Source organism: Barbus barbus (assembly GCF_936440315.1).
Source record: "Barbus barbus genome assembly, chromosome: 36".
Classification (NCBI taxonomy): domain Eukaryota; kingdom Metazoa; phylum Chordata; class Actinopteri; order Cypriniformes; family Cyprinidae; genus Barbus; species Barbus barbus.
In genome coordinates this window covers 4,257,287-4,272,236 of record NC_136714.1, presented here as the reverse complement: position 1 = coordinate 4,272,236, position 14,950 = coordinate 4,257,287, and the positions used below count along the sequence as shown (strand labels likewise).

At 37.7% G+C, this 14,950-nt stretch overlaps 2 protein-coding genes across 2 annotated transcripts in view; one reads left to right on the top strand and one right to left on the bottom strand.

Moving 5' to 3' along the window:
- LOC306856159 (serine/threonine-protein phosphatase 2A 55 kDa regulatory subunit B beta isoform-like) overlaps positions 1-14,370 on the bottom strand; it is a 75,333-nt gene extending 60,963 nt beyond the window's left edge. Inside the window, exon 1 of the mRNA XM_079395210.1 lies at positions 14,133-14,370. Coding sequence (XP_079251336.1) covers positions 14,133-14,211 — 79 coding nt within the window. The 5' untranslated portion in view covers positions 14,212-14,370. The remainder of the gene's footprint in view (positions 1-14,132) is intronic.
- Positions 3,491-5,465, top strand: LOC306856160 (uncharacterized protein). The gene is made up of 2 exons (XM_079395212.1): positions 3,491-3,605; positions 5,006-5,465. Exons 1-2 carry the CDS (start codon positions 3,564-3,566, stop codon positions 5,318-5,320), a joined length of 357 nt encoding a protein of 118 aa, XP_079251338.1. The 5' UTR covers positions 3,491-3,563; the 3' UTR covers positions 5,321-5,465.
- Positions 14,371-14,950: the final 580 nt, after the last annotated feature.

Below are 14,950 nucleotides of genomic sequence, written 5' to 3'. Positions count from 1 at the left end.
TTCAAATCCGATTTGCAGATAATATCATTTAAAGGGGTCATATAATGCTACGTGCACTTTTACAAGTTGTTTGAACTGAAATGTGTGTTGGCAGTGTGTGTACACAACCACCCTATAATGATAAAAATCCACCCAGTGTTTTTTTTTTTTTATATACTAAAATCTTTACCCCTTTCTCAAATCGAGCCAGTCTCAGATGCCTGTCGTGTGATGTCACATGGACGAAGGCCAAACTGCCTTCAAAATTAGATGCATATAAATGGCAGGAAACCAGATTCCTGGCCACAAGTCAGTGTGGTTCTTTGGTAAGTTGCAAGGATCACTGTCGAGTCCAGCTGCTTTTAATTTACACAGATAATCATTTGGTTTACTCCCATTTTTGCACTTTCCCCTACTAAAATCAGCCATGTTGCAGGATGTTTTAATCAAATGGTGTAAACTTAACTTTTAGTGGATGCAATGTAACACCGTAACCACAGGCGTAATTCATCACACAGATTTTCAACAGATCACTGGAGCTGTGCGAAGTGCCCTCATGCTTCAAATGCTCCACCATCATCCCCGTCCCAAAGAAACCCAAAATTACTGGACTTAATGACTACAGACCTGTGGCTCTAATGTCTGTGAAATCATTTGAAAGACTGGTTTTGGCTTATCTGAAGGACATCACTGGACCCACTGCAGTTTGCCTACAGAGCAAACAGGTCTGTGGATGATGCAGTCAACATGGGACTGCACTACATCCTGCAGCATCTAGACAGACCAGGGACTTATGTGAGGATCCTGTTTGTGGACATCAGCTCCGCTTTTAACACCATCATCCCATCACTCCTCCAGCCCAAATTAACTCAGCTATCCATCCCCATCTCTGTCTGTCAGTGGATCAACAGCCTCCCGACAGACAGGCAGCAGCTAGTAAAGTTTGGAAAATTCTCATCCAGCACCCGTACGATCAGCACTGGCACCCCCCAGGGTTGCGTCCTCTCCCCACTGCTCTTCTCCCTCTACACCAACGACTGCACATCTAAAGACCACTCTGTCAAGCTCCTGAAGCTTGCAGATGACACCACAGTCATCGGCCTCATTCAGGACGGTGACGAGTCTGCCTACAGACAAGATGTTAAGGAGCTGGCTGTCTGGTGCAGTATTAACAACCTGGAGCCTAACACGCTCAAAACTGTGGAGATGATTGTGGACTTCAGGAGAAACCCCCCTACACTCCCCCCACTCACCATCCTGAACAGCACTGTGACTGCAGTGGATTCATTCAGATTCCTGGGCACCACAATTTCTCAGGACCTGAAGAAGGACAATCACATGGAGTACATTGTGAAAAAGGCCCAGCAGAGGTTGTACCTCCTTCGCCAGATGAGGAAGTTCAACCTGTCACAGGAACTGCTGAAACAGTTCTACTCTGCCATCATTGAATCTGTCCTCTGCACGTCAATAACTATCTGGTTCAGCTCAGCTACCAAATCTGACCTCAGGAGACTACAGAGGGTAGTCCGGACTGCAGAGCGAATCATTGGTACAACCCTCCCCAACTCCAAGAACTGGACCCCTCACATCCAGCACACTCCCTCTTTGAACTGTTGCCGTCTGGTCAACGCTACAGAGCTCTGAGCAGCAGAACGACCAGGCACAGGGACAGTTTCTTCCCTCAGGCAATCCATCTCATGAACACTTGACAATAAACGTGGAACACACACTATTATAAATTATTTATTTAACACACATACTTATTTCCATTTCAAATTTGCACATATCATACCTGTACATACATAATTGTCTATAATTATATATTGTGTTTTTGCTATTTTTTATATTTGTATAATATTCTTTCTATTATATGTGTCCTGTCCTGTTGCTGTCATTCTGTTGCACTGTGGAGCTTCTGTCACTACAACAAATTCCTCGTATGTGTAAACATACCTGGCCATAAATCTCATTCTTCATTCTCACATTAACTAAGAATATGTTCCACTATTCTATTAAATGTTTTGCCTGAAAAGTGTGCTTGGTTTGATTTACTGGCACACTAACGATAAAGATATAAATCATGTTTTTGTAAAGCATGAAATACTTTTGTACAAAACTGTATTTGATTATTTATTGACTGTGCACTAAAAACAAGTATGTTTGGAATAACATGCTTCTTGAATTTATCATAATTGCATGGCATCAACTCAGCAACTAGCGAAACAATCATACATAAAATTATATATAAAACCATTTAATTAATAGTTAAATTCACATTGTGTTATGAAATATAATCTTTTAATGATATTATTTTCTTTTTTTACATGTGTCTCACCTCTGCCTCTTTCCCTCTCAAAGCCAGCATTGACACAAAGGGCGTATAAAGTAATAAAGGATCTACTTGTGAAAAGTTCAATGTTCCTCATACACCACCTGAGGAAAATGTCTTTCTGTATTAAATAACCCTAATAATAATTATATTACAGCTCAGCTGAATCAAGAGTTCACATAATGACAGATGTTTTGCTAACCTGGTTACCGTGACATGTATTGCACACTGGGTCAAATTATTGAGTACCATTGTATATGGTCAAAACTAGTATTTAAACCACCCAGGATACCTTTTGTAACCTAGTAGCAATGAGATAAAAACTTTTCAGAACAGTAGCAGCCACACAACAGTTACTTACAAAACTGGCATGGGCCAAGTACCGATTTTCTTCATAATGATGTTTTTAAAAAATCCTGTATCTTACCGTATTTCACAACCCCAATACCTTTTCTGTGATACAACAAAAATAAAACTCTCTTATGCGCATCATAAAAGCTCCATGACATGATCAACATTGCATGTGTCTCAGAAAAAACATTTCTGTTCCTGTACTGTAAACTTCCAAAATCAAGACTTGCACAGAATGGTCTCAGCCATTCAGCAGCTCAAACAGTAGCTGCCAAAGAAGTCCCTTAATGAACACACACACACACAATTGCCCCCAGATTTCTCTGACAGATCCAAGGAAGACAGCATCTGCGTGTGATTGATTCTAATACTCCAGAATAAAAGGTGGGATGGGGCAGAAATTAAATGAGATGTCAAGATTTATGAAAGGGAAAAGAGCAGCTGAATTTGACAAAAGGCACTGGAAACAACATCAAGATGTAATCAAGTCTGATGTGTACCATGAATCATTTGTGATTCAGGTTGTACCCACATAATGTTACTCCTGCTTTCGAAGTCTATGCCAGCTTCCTGCTACCAAATCTTACAATCAGATCACTTAATCTCGTTCCTTTGTTCTGACTGATGTTTTTCAGCCCCTACACTCAAAAAAGGGAAATTAGCTGGTTATTACATTAAAACAAGCGTAACGTGTAATTTTAACAAAATTATTTCATGTTTCAAAGGTGAACGTGATAAAATAATGTAGGATAAGCATGAAATTCAACAAATTAACATTTGTTAAATTCAGTCATGTTGAGATAACGTGATTCAATATAGTCAGACTGATCTTGCACCGAAAATGGATTAGCGAGATCACGCGAGATGACAAACCGCGTGCTTCGGAAAATAACGAGATTATCACATGAAGAACTTGCCTGGCGTGCCTGGAGTTCATTTGGAAAAGGTAAGATAAAATCTGTTTTCATCCATCTACAAAACGATGTGTATAAAATCATCAGCAGACTGTCCATCATTTTCAGCAATATTTGGTTATGCTTGTTTGTTATTTTTGTACTCAGGCCGTTAATGTCATGCTGGCACATTCATGCTTACATACGTGACGATAGTTGGCTCGCAGTTAAAGGATAATTCCGGTATTTAGCACTTTGAGTCTCTTTTCTGGTTTATGGATGCACTAGAGTAGTGGACACAGAAATGTTGACGATGGGTCCTGTCTCGACTATTTGACTCGTTTAGATTCGCCTTTGACCGCTTCAGTGGCTGGCTACGAGCATTCACAAACATGTCCTTAAAACAACCCTTAACGTTCGTGTTCAAAACTGTGCAACTCACTGAGTGGCTAGTGGTGTTCGTTGATGATTAAAAACAAATATATCGGCGCAATGTATGATTTCAATCCGTGTTATTTGCTATAGTGGAACTATTTTTTCAGATACCTCACAACTGCGTATAAACTTCCGCTCGATATTTGAGTCTGAAGCGCAGTAATATCAACGAGCACTGAGTCCTCCAACAGAAATCAATGGGATTTTACAAAATGCCAAATAAAACACGACAGAAACTGCATTTCGCTACGCTATTTGTTTTTAATCATCAACGAACACCACTAGCCACTCGGTGAGTTGCACAGTTTTGAACACGAACGTTAAGGGTTGTTTTAAGGACATGTTTGTGAATGCTCGTAGCCAGCCACTCTGAAGCGGTCAAAGGCGAATCTAAACGAGTGAAATAGTCGAGACAGGACCCATCGTCAACATTTCTGTGTCCACTACTCTAGTTCATCCATAAACCAGAAAAGAGACTCAAAGTGCTAAATACCAGAATTATCCTTTAAATAAAAACTCACTACCACATACAAATTATTTGGCCTGTTTTTTTTCATCATGTAATTCTTCTATACATGAACAAAAACAGTGTATCAAATGTCTGTTTGCGGTAAAGTAACTTATTACTGATCTTTTTGGAAATAACCGGGCCGGTTTGGGAGCCTCTCTCCTTGTCTTTCTCTCAGACAATAACACACACACACACACACACACACCCCATACTTTTTTTTCCCTTTAATAAGACAATATACCTTTATTCGAATGGAATAACTAACACTGAACTCATGATTACAACAGACAGGCCCTTGGTATGGCTTAGTTGAAGTATTTCACCGACTCAGCTAAACAATTTTAATGTCAATTGGTTATTTGATTACATTTGCATTATTATGAATATGGATCAAGTTAGTGATAGCTGTTTTACAGTAATACTGTAAAGATTGTGTGCTATAAATATGCATGTAATGCACATCAGTAAAAAAATCTTTGTCCTTGTTCATTTTATTTTTTGTCACAGGATGTCGATGAAAGCACTCAAATGGCCATAGCGGAGACAGTATTTGGAATCTTTGTCATTCGACAAGAAGGCGCAGAGCCTGGCGATGACCCCGCGGATGTTGGTATTGTCCTGGAGGGGGTGGAAGTGATGAGTGAGTTGGGCAATGTAGCTTTTGCTGTGGTGATGTTGCTGGGGCTTGTCTACGCGCTAAACCTGAGCTACCCCCAGGAGCTCAAGTACACTTTTGAGGTTCTGCAGAAGATCATTATGGAATTGGATGGAAACAAACTATCCAACAAAGGACAAGTTCTCAAAACACTGCTTTCCCGTTAAGAAACATCGCCATAGCAAAAGCTACACCAGAAAAGTTGTACCTTCTGTTTTGTTGTTTAGGTACTCCAGCACATTAAACTACAGGTGTAAGTGCAAATCTTGAAGGGGAATGTGAGTATAAAGGCAGGGCCCCATTTCCCAGTACAGGTCCTTTTCAAAAAATTAGCATATTGTGATAAAGTTCATTATTTTCTGTAATGTACTGATAAACATTAGACTTTCATATATTTTAGATTCATTACAACACAACTGAAGTAGTTCAAGCCTTTTATTGTTTTAATATTGATGATTTTGGCATACAGCTCATGAAAACCCAAAATTCCTATCTCAAAAAATTAGCATATCATGAAAAGGTTCTCTAAACGAGCTATTAACCTAATCATCTGAATCAACTAATTAACTCTAAACATCTGCAAAAGATTCCTGAGGCTTTTAAAAACTCCCAGCCTGGTTCATTACTCAAAACCGCAATCATGGGTAAGACTGCCGACCTGACTGCTGTCCAGAAGGCCATCATTGACACCCTCAAGCAAGAGGGTAAGACACACAAAGAAATTTCTGAACGAATAGGCTGTTCCCAGAGTGCTGTATCAAGGCACCTCAGTGGGAAGTCTGTGGGAAGGAAAAAGTTTGGCAGAAAACGCAGCACAACGAGAAGAGGTGACCGGACCCTGAGGAAGATTGTGGAGAAGGACCGATTCCAGACCTTGGGGGACCTGCGGAAGCAGTGGACTGAGTCTGGAGTAGAAACATCCAGAGCCACCGTGTTCAGGCGTGTGCAGGAAATGGGCTACAGGTGCCGCATTCCCCAGGTCAAGCCACTTTTGAACCAGAAACAGCGGCAGAAGCGCCTGACCTGGGCTACAGAGAAGCAGCACTGGACTGTTGCGCAGTGGTCCAAAGTACTTTTTTCAGATGAAAGCAAATTTTGCATGTCATTCGGAAATCAAGGTGCCAGAGTCTGGAGGAAGACTGGGGAGAGGGAAATGCCAAAATGCCTGAAGTCCAGTGTCAAGTACCCACAGTCAGTGATGCTGGTGTTGGTCCACTGTGTTTTATCAAGGGCAGGGTCAATGCAGCTAGCTATCAGGAGATTTTGGAGCACTTCATGCTTCCATCTGCTGAAAAGCTTTATGGAGATGAAGATTTCATTTTTCAGCACGACCTGGCACCTGCCCACAGTGCCAAAACCACTGGTAAATGGTTTACTGACCATGGTATTACTGTGCTCAATTGGCCTGCCAACTCTCCTGACCTGAACCCCATAGAGAATCTGTGGGATATTGTGAAGAGAAAGTTGAGAGACGCAAGACCCAACACTCTGGATGAGCTTAAGGCCGCTATCGAAGCATCCTGGGCCTCCATAACACCTCAGCAGTGCCACAGGCTGATTGCCTCCATGCCACGCCGCATTGAAGCAGTCATTTCTGCAAAAGGATTCCCGACCAAGTATTGAGTGCATAACTGAACATAATTATTTGAAGGTTGACTTTTTTTGTATTAAAAACACTTTTCTTTTATTGGTCGGATGAAATATGCTAATTTTTTGAGATAGGAATTTTGGGTTTTCATGAGCTGTATGCCAAAATCATCAATATTAAAACAACAAAAGGCTTGAACTACTTCAGTTGTGTTGTAATGAATCTAAAATATATGAAAGTCTAATGTTTATCAGTACATTACAGAAAATAATGAACTTTATCACAATATGCTAATTTTTTGAAAAGGACCTGTATATCAGTGCTCAGTTCATCTGGAGGTTTTTTGTGCTCTGTTTTTATAAAAAAATGTTCTCTCTGATGCAAGGTCCAGTCTATTGGCACTTAAGGAAAGCTGTATGCTGAATTATTTTTTTCAGTTTCTCATAAAAAATTAAAGGGATAGTTCGGCCTATCCCTTTAAGACTAAGCTATGTTTAATTTTTTTTAAGTTTAAACATTTACAAATTTCGGGAGTTAAACTTTATTGTAAGATCTCCATTTGTCTTGTTTTTACCCTTGATGCCAACCATGCTGTAGACATTGTTGAAACTTGTTTAAAAAATGTCCCTACGTTTCAATGTAAAAAATTTAAATATATATTTATACAAAACATGTTCTAACTTTGGTAAATATTTTTTATTAACTTCTGTGTGAGTTCACCATCACATAAAACCACAGGTGCAAGATGTACAAAGTGCAAATGTTAAGAGTAGATTAAGTGGGATGCGAGTGAGAGGGCCCATTTCCCTGTATTCTCATAACAAACTTGAGATATATTTCCTTGTGTTATCAACAAGCAACTCAACTGTGTAAAACAATGTGATTTATAATTTTGGAAATACAATTTGATTGCACCTTTTCTCATTTGTTGTGTGTTGTTTCCACCATTAGAGTTTGTTAAAAAGGTTTTAATTTATTCAACTCAAAAGCTATTCTTTGAAGTAATGTAATTAAATCATGGAAAGGATTTCCATGTGATTAAATGGCTTTCTTTCAGCATTAAGCACTTTTGTTAGGCTAACTTAAATTAGTTGGTCCAAAACATTGCTAATTAGTTGGGCTGACACTATTAAATTAAGCTGTGCCCAACCATAGTAAATAAGTTGAATCAAACTTAATAAATTAAGTTGACCCAACGTAAGTACATTAAATTGGAATAACAGAATTGCATAATGCTGAAATAAAGCAAGTTAATCATGTGGAAATCCTTTCCATGATTTTTTTATGTTCATTCAAAGAGTAATTTTTTTGAGTGTATACTTCACTCTGTCACTATATCAGTACTGCCTAAAAACTTACTCACTACTTCTGCTGGTTGTCCTTTTTGTTCATACTCTGCACAATTATGTTAACACAAGCTCAATTTCACACATTGTTGAGCTACAAAATGTCAGAATGCAATTCATGAACACTAAAAACTTCAAACTATTTCATCTTGCTGTCATCACAGCCCTTGCAATCGCAGAATGGTGTTATTATTTGAGAATTACTGGAAATCAACTAGGCTATTATTGGGGGGAAAAAAAAAAAACATGACTAGAACTTGGTTTAATCAGCATAGACAAAATGAACAATCACAAAAAGTGCAAAACATCAGTAAAAGCAGCACAAAATAAACCGAAATTTGCATAATTTATTGATGCCATGGTGCATGCTGAACAGCATAAATCAAATTTAAAATTTAGAGTGGGATAGTTCACCCAAAAATGAATTTATTCATTTATTTATTCTCAAGTTTTTCTAAACCTGTATGAACATTTTATGAAGAATGTTGGTAACCAAACAGTTTTGATTACCAATGCCTAAGTGTGTGCATTTTTGACCAAAAAAATAATACCTCTATATTTTGGGGGATTTTGTTCGATAACGATAATTAAACAATATTTTGCTGAATGTATTTTTGTGCTGGGAACTTGGCTGACTTGCCTGTCATATACAGTATACATAAATATGACACTAAATCTAACAATAGGTGGACCCTAATCACCAAATGATTCATTGGAAATTGCTGCATAGGGTTTACTTGACTCCAATGAAACTTTTTTATATGAATCTGTCATCTTCTCCTAAGTGTAATCTCTGTTCCCAAGGAGTTTTAGGCACGTTTATGCATTTTTTTGAGGAGTGCCCCTCTCTCTCTCCCCTTTTTGGACTCAGCTCTCACAGGACCTATCATATTTGTTAGGTACTGAGACTCCGTGCCATTTTTTCATGAATGACTTTTGGGACTTCACCTTGTCCATTCAACAAAGATCTTTACTGTTAGCTGCTCTCACAGCAGCAAAAAAAATGCTGGTCAACCGTTGGAATCCTCCTCACACAATGGACAGATGAACCTGGACTGTGTATTTGTTGGACATTATCTCAATGGAACTCTCTACTTCTCGTATACATGGATCTAACGTGAAAACTGTAAATTCATGGCATTCCGCTTTTAATGTTGTCTTCTTTTCTAAAGTCTTTGTAAAAAAATATTTTATTGTTATTTGTTTATCTATTAATATTAATTAATGTCTTTATTATTTATTTTATTTATTTATTTATTTTTTCAGTCTACCAAGGGGTGGGTTTTAAATTTGTACAGCTGCTTTTTTTGTACTACCGTTCCACAAAATAAACATAATGAACAGTTGTTAAAAAAAAGAGTAGGTGGCAGCAACTGTCTGTCTTGATGAGTGATTCATTGAAAAAAAAAAATCAAACAACTGATTCATTTAGATACCAAAGCAAGCAACTGTTAGCACACAATGGGCACTAGATGCACACTTCTGCCGAGCCCACACTGAGATGAGCAAAGCAGCATTACATCACAAAAGTGTGGCCTCAGAGGAAGACCGCGAGGTTTAAGGGTGCGATTTGGGACAGGGCCTAAGAATGAATCTTTGTATCATTAACTTCAGGAATGAAACATTGCAGTGTCACTCCAAGACACACAAATGTTCTGCTCCAGGTTTATTTAGAACCATTTTTGTTGGCGATATTGATATTATTGATACTGATATTGTCATAGGCGATAAACATCACTCACCCCTACCACTGGCTTCCACTGACATTATAAGATTTGTCTTTTCAAAACATTTTCATCCAAGTTTGGATCTACAGTACATCAGTGTCAGTAAATTATGACAGAATTTTCATATTTGGGTGAACTATCCCTGTAAGTGCTGAGGTTTGTTAATTCCAAAGAACACATGTTGGGTATGTAAAACATGACTGCATACTTGCTTTAATTGCTGACAATGCTAAAGCGTGTCCTAGAAGAGTTGGTTCAGTTTTTCCAATCTGATTTCTTTAACCCATTCTCCCTTGCATCCCTGCACTCCAGTTACATTCACTCTTTAACACTTTTAAGGCCAAACAGGAAAGTGTTAAGAGGCTCCAATTGAACAGCAAGTCTGTGATATGCTCAGTAAACACAAGTGTTATTCCAGACATCTGTGATCAGCAATTGCAGGTAAAATGTGTAAATTATACATTTGCCCTAGGCTGAATCAATGCAATAACCTCTCCTTTGCTTCTACATGTGAATTGTTTTTTATTTTTTTTTTGGGTCCAGCTGAATTGAAATGGTGATTTGTTGGATTGGTATAAAAAAGGTTATTATACCGCGGCAGTCGTCCTGTGAAGCCCTCTTAGTGTGAAGACCGAAGAGTGTAAAGACCATCAACTCTACCGTGCGACTCCACCGGGCAGGGACACCGGCAAGGGATAGAAGTATCGCTTTTTATTTTAGTTTTTTATGTTTATTATTGAAATGTTGTTATATGCATGTGTCAATTTTATTTAATTTCTTTATTTTCTTAAATATGTGGGTATATAGTATTTATAGAGTTGTAACTTTTAGTTTTAGTTACTACTGACTGGACCCCCCCCGGACCCCCCCAGTACAGTAAAACTGCACATTTTAGAGTGGTCTTTTATTGAGGTGGATGGATTATCTCGGCAAAGAAGTGCTCACTAACACAGATTTAGACAGATTTGTGAACAATATTTGAGAGAAATAGGCCTTTTGTGTACATAGAAAAAGTCTTAGATCTTTGAGTTCAGCTCATGAAAAATGAGGGCAAAAACAAGTGTTACATTTATAATTTTGTTCAGTATATGATCACACGGCTGTTTTCTCAACACTATCATTTTTGCTGTTTATTTTGTTGAGAGGAAAGCGCACAGCATATTTGTACGCACATGTCATGCACACTGAATTTGTTTTGCACAAATCAGTTATTCCACAAGCACAACACTGGTGCCTGCCTTGAAAAGTAAAAATTTCAACTTAAAGACTTAAGTTCAGTTGCTCATGTATAATCAACTTGGTTGCACAAGTCATTTCAACTTCAATTACATTAAACCAACTTAAAAAATTGTTGAATTTTATATATCTTATTTAAAAAAAAGTTGAAATTTCTTAACTTATTTTGATGAGTTAAAGTGAACAAAATTTTTTGCCTCGACTTACTGATCATATCATTTCTCAGTGTTTTCTCATCATGTAGCACTGATTTCAAAATTTGTTTTGTCTTTCTACTGCACAGTGGTGTTGTCAAAAATACATATTTGAAATGGTTTCAGTATTCAGTTTCCATTGTATTGATACACTGATACCACCAGCTGTGCTTTCATGTTCCAGCTTCTTTCCAACAGAGAGGTGAGACACACCACAGTGTGTGTGTTTTAATTAGATAATTTAATCTGTTGTGCTGCATCTTTCAGAAAAAAGAGCAGGACTGTGTTCTTACACACAAACAGCTCCAAGTGTTTTTACTGTCAGAGTGTTTCCGGTCACCGAGAATGCAGAAAACTTGGGCAAATTCCAATTGGAAGTGAGCATCCCTATACCCTACTCACTCAGAACGGCAGAGCCCTTGAAGTGGGGACTTTGAAGAGAGAAGGGCACTTGTGTGTCATAATGAAGCCGTCTGCAACGCACTTGGTGAAGTGAGCAATGAAAGGAAACTTAATTTTCTCATTATCTTCACCTGGAATGTTACCATGACAACTCTAGGCAGTGACAACAAGAATATCTTATTATTTCTGTTAATGTGTTGTAAATGAATATACATTTTTTAATGAAGTTTTTTAAATATGATTTGTCTGTGTGGTGTGTGTGTGTGCACCCTCTCTGCCCTAAACTTTATAAAACTTGCTTTTAGTCTCTTCTTTGAACCCTGCAGGTATATTCGCTGAAAGGGGTCATCGGATGCAAAATTCACTTTTCAAGTTGTTCGAACATAAATGTGTGTTGGAAGTGTGTGTACACATCCATCCTATAATGATAAAAATCCACCCAGTGTTTTTTTTTTTAAATCCCTAATTTAAAATCCCCTTTCTCAAATCAGGCTGTTCTGAGAGTCCTGTCAGAATGACGCAGTTCTGTATAGCCCAATATATATGTATAGTACAATGTAGCCTTACTGTAAAAATTTCCAATGGAGCTTACAAGCTAGTCTCATAAAAGGAAACTCCCTGGCAGCAGAATGGACTTCAAAACATACACATAAACTGGTAATAGGATTGCATAATACAGTATTGTGATACACCATTGCCAGCAAGGGGACTGTAACCTTTTAAGATCCAATCGATCTGGCTTGAGCAGCAGACACAGATGGAGATAGCAAGAGACGAGAGCACAGAATCATGCATGAAGACAGACAGTCAACGGAATGATAACCCAGTATTCGCATCCTCCGGATAAAAGAGGAATCAAAAGAAAATGAAAGACAGCGAGTGGATAGATGAGCATGGGAGAAGAAGATGTGTGGCTGCAGGTGTTGTATGGTATTACATGTCCAATATGATGGCTACAGGAGGAGGGTATTGGAGATGGGTTTGTAATGAAATATCTCTTTCCTGGCAGAAACTCAAGACTTACTGTTACAGGGCCTTATAGAGATATCTATCTATTAGTAGCTCTAGTGCTGCACCAGCAAGGTATTTCCCCCTTAGGTTCATTCAGTCCTATATATAGCTAAGCCAAGAGGTATGAAGGTAATATGAGCCAAACTGCATCTTTGCAAATACAATTGTGTGCTTTTATAAGAGAAAATGTTAGGCTACTGTTTAAACAGGTGGCTGAATTCAAATTGAAAGCAATCTAATCATGCATTAGATAATGTTGGATTATAAATAAGTAGATTAAATGTAATTAGATGAAATTAAATATTTAATATTTAACAGATTTAAAAAAAAAAAAACACATGATAAATATTATAATAAAATAAGTGTGAAGCTCCTTTTGAAGTTAGATTAAAATATAAAATGTATGTATAAAATATAAAAATACCTGTTAAACTGTACAATGTCCCTCTGGATAAGAGTATCTGTTAAACTATTTAAACGTAAATTAATTTACAAGATCTAGTTTAAAGCTGCTTTGGATGCCAACAAAAAATGAATGTTTCAATTGGGTTCTCATAATGTCTAATTTAAGTTTAGTGAATTCAGACCTGCAATGTGTTAATATGTTATCTGCTGTATTTATTAAAAACTAAAGCCCTATGATATTGTGATGACTGTAACTCTCTGGAGTAAATGTGACTGATTCACGTATTCAATATTAAATATAGTTCTGAAACCTATTCAGTTTAGAGGTAACCCTATTTATCATATTTGTCAAATAATTTTCAGACCTCTAAATTATGAACAAGATCAAAACTTTGCTGAAAGGCCTGTAGTACACAATCGTCTGTCATCTGATTGATAGTTCATACTTTTAAAAGGCCTTTAAAGTCTAAAAATGTTCATCTTCAGGTTGTGGTATGGCTTTTTTGCTGTGATTTTATTTTACAGATGCATGTTTTATAAAGTAACGGTAAGAATAAGTGTTATACTGTTAGTTATGTTCAAGATGAACATTTATTTGACTGAATAAACTTACATCATACAGTATATCAAAAAGGCTATAACAGACTTTTAAGGAAACTTTTTTATTTTTTTCTCAAACATCATTGAATGGCATTGTTGTTATTGCCTATGTCGTTATAAAACTGATATACATTTTATGTAAGTAGTCTGAAACATATATATATATATATATATATATATATATATATATATATATATAGAATGAAACCAGTTTATTTGTTACCACAAATGTAGTATTTGCAGCATGTTTCAAAATCTACACTAGACAACGCTATCATACATTTTTATACGCGAACGTGCCTATGATGCCCCACAATGTTGTCTGAGGAAATGTCGAAATGTTGTCTATAGGTAGAGGACTGTTTTCACAGCCCGCGTTTCAAACGCAATACCATTCAACAACACCAAGAAACATCTGGTTCTTGTTTGCACTTTAAGCAGTATAGCATCATCTCCACTCACTCACTCACCCTCAGTGTGACAGCTGGACGAGAGGAGGCTACTCGGTGGTCTGAAGATGTAAGGCAGGTACCGGGAGAAGCATTTCATCTTTTGACTGGATTTAGTATGCGCATTACTTTAAACTGTCCTCGTGCAGCTCACGGACACATGAAAGAGGGGAATATGCGATGGCACAATCCCACGCTCATTTTTTCTATTGGATATGAGATATCTGTGTTGCTCCCGCTGACCATGCTTCTTGCTCTCGTCGCTTGCTGGAGGATGGCTTGTTTTGCCCCAGTCTGGAGGAGGGTGGGAGGGAGGGGTGTTTGTTGAAAGAAGCGCGTCATCCTGGAGAACAACTCTGAAGACCCGAGGTAGTCGGACTATTGAGGTCAGTTCTACTGCTGTGTGTTGTAGGCTATATTTGTCCTTATATTGGAAACCGACACGTTAAAGCCGTAAATTGTGTGTTAAGTGAATTTTAAATAATTTCATTATTGTTTTAAGAACTAATTGTCCTGTTCTTATTTAGCCTACGAGTTGGAATTTGATTTATTGATTGATTGATTGATTGTAGGGCAAAACCTAACACTTTTTAACTTTCTCAGTTTGTGTAAATCCACATGATGTTCAGAGGATATTTTTTTAACCACAGTAATTCCATTCTTGTCTAGTACAAATATGTCACTTTGTTTCATAATTACAGTGTAGGCCTATATGTTTTTCTTTATTTACCCTCAAAAAATGGAAGTGAAATGTGACAACATGTCCCATAGACATTGTAACATCAGAGGGGCACGTTGTAACATGACCAAATGACAGCTTAAAATGTCTGATCTAATGA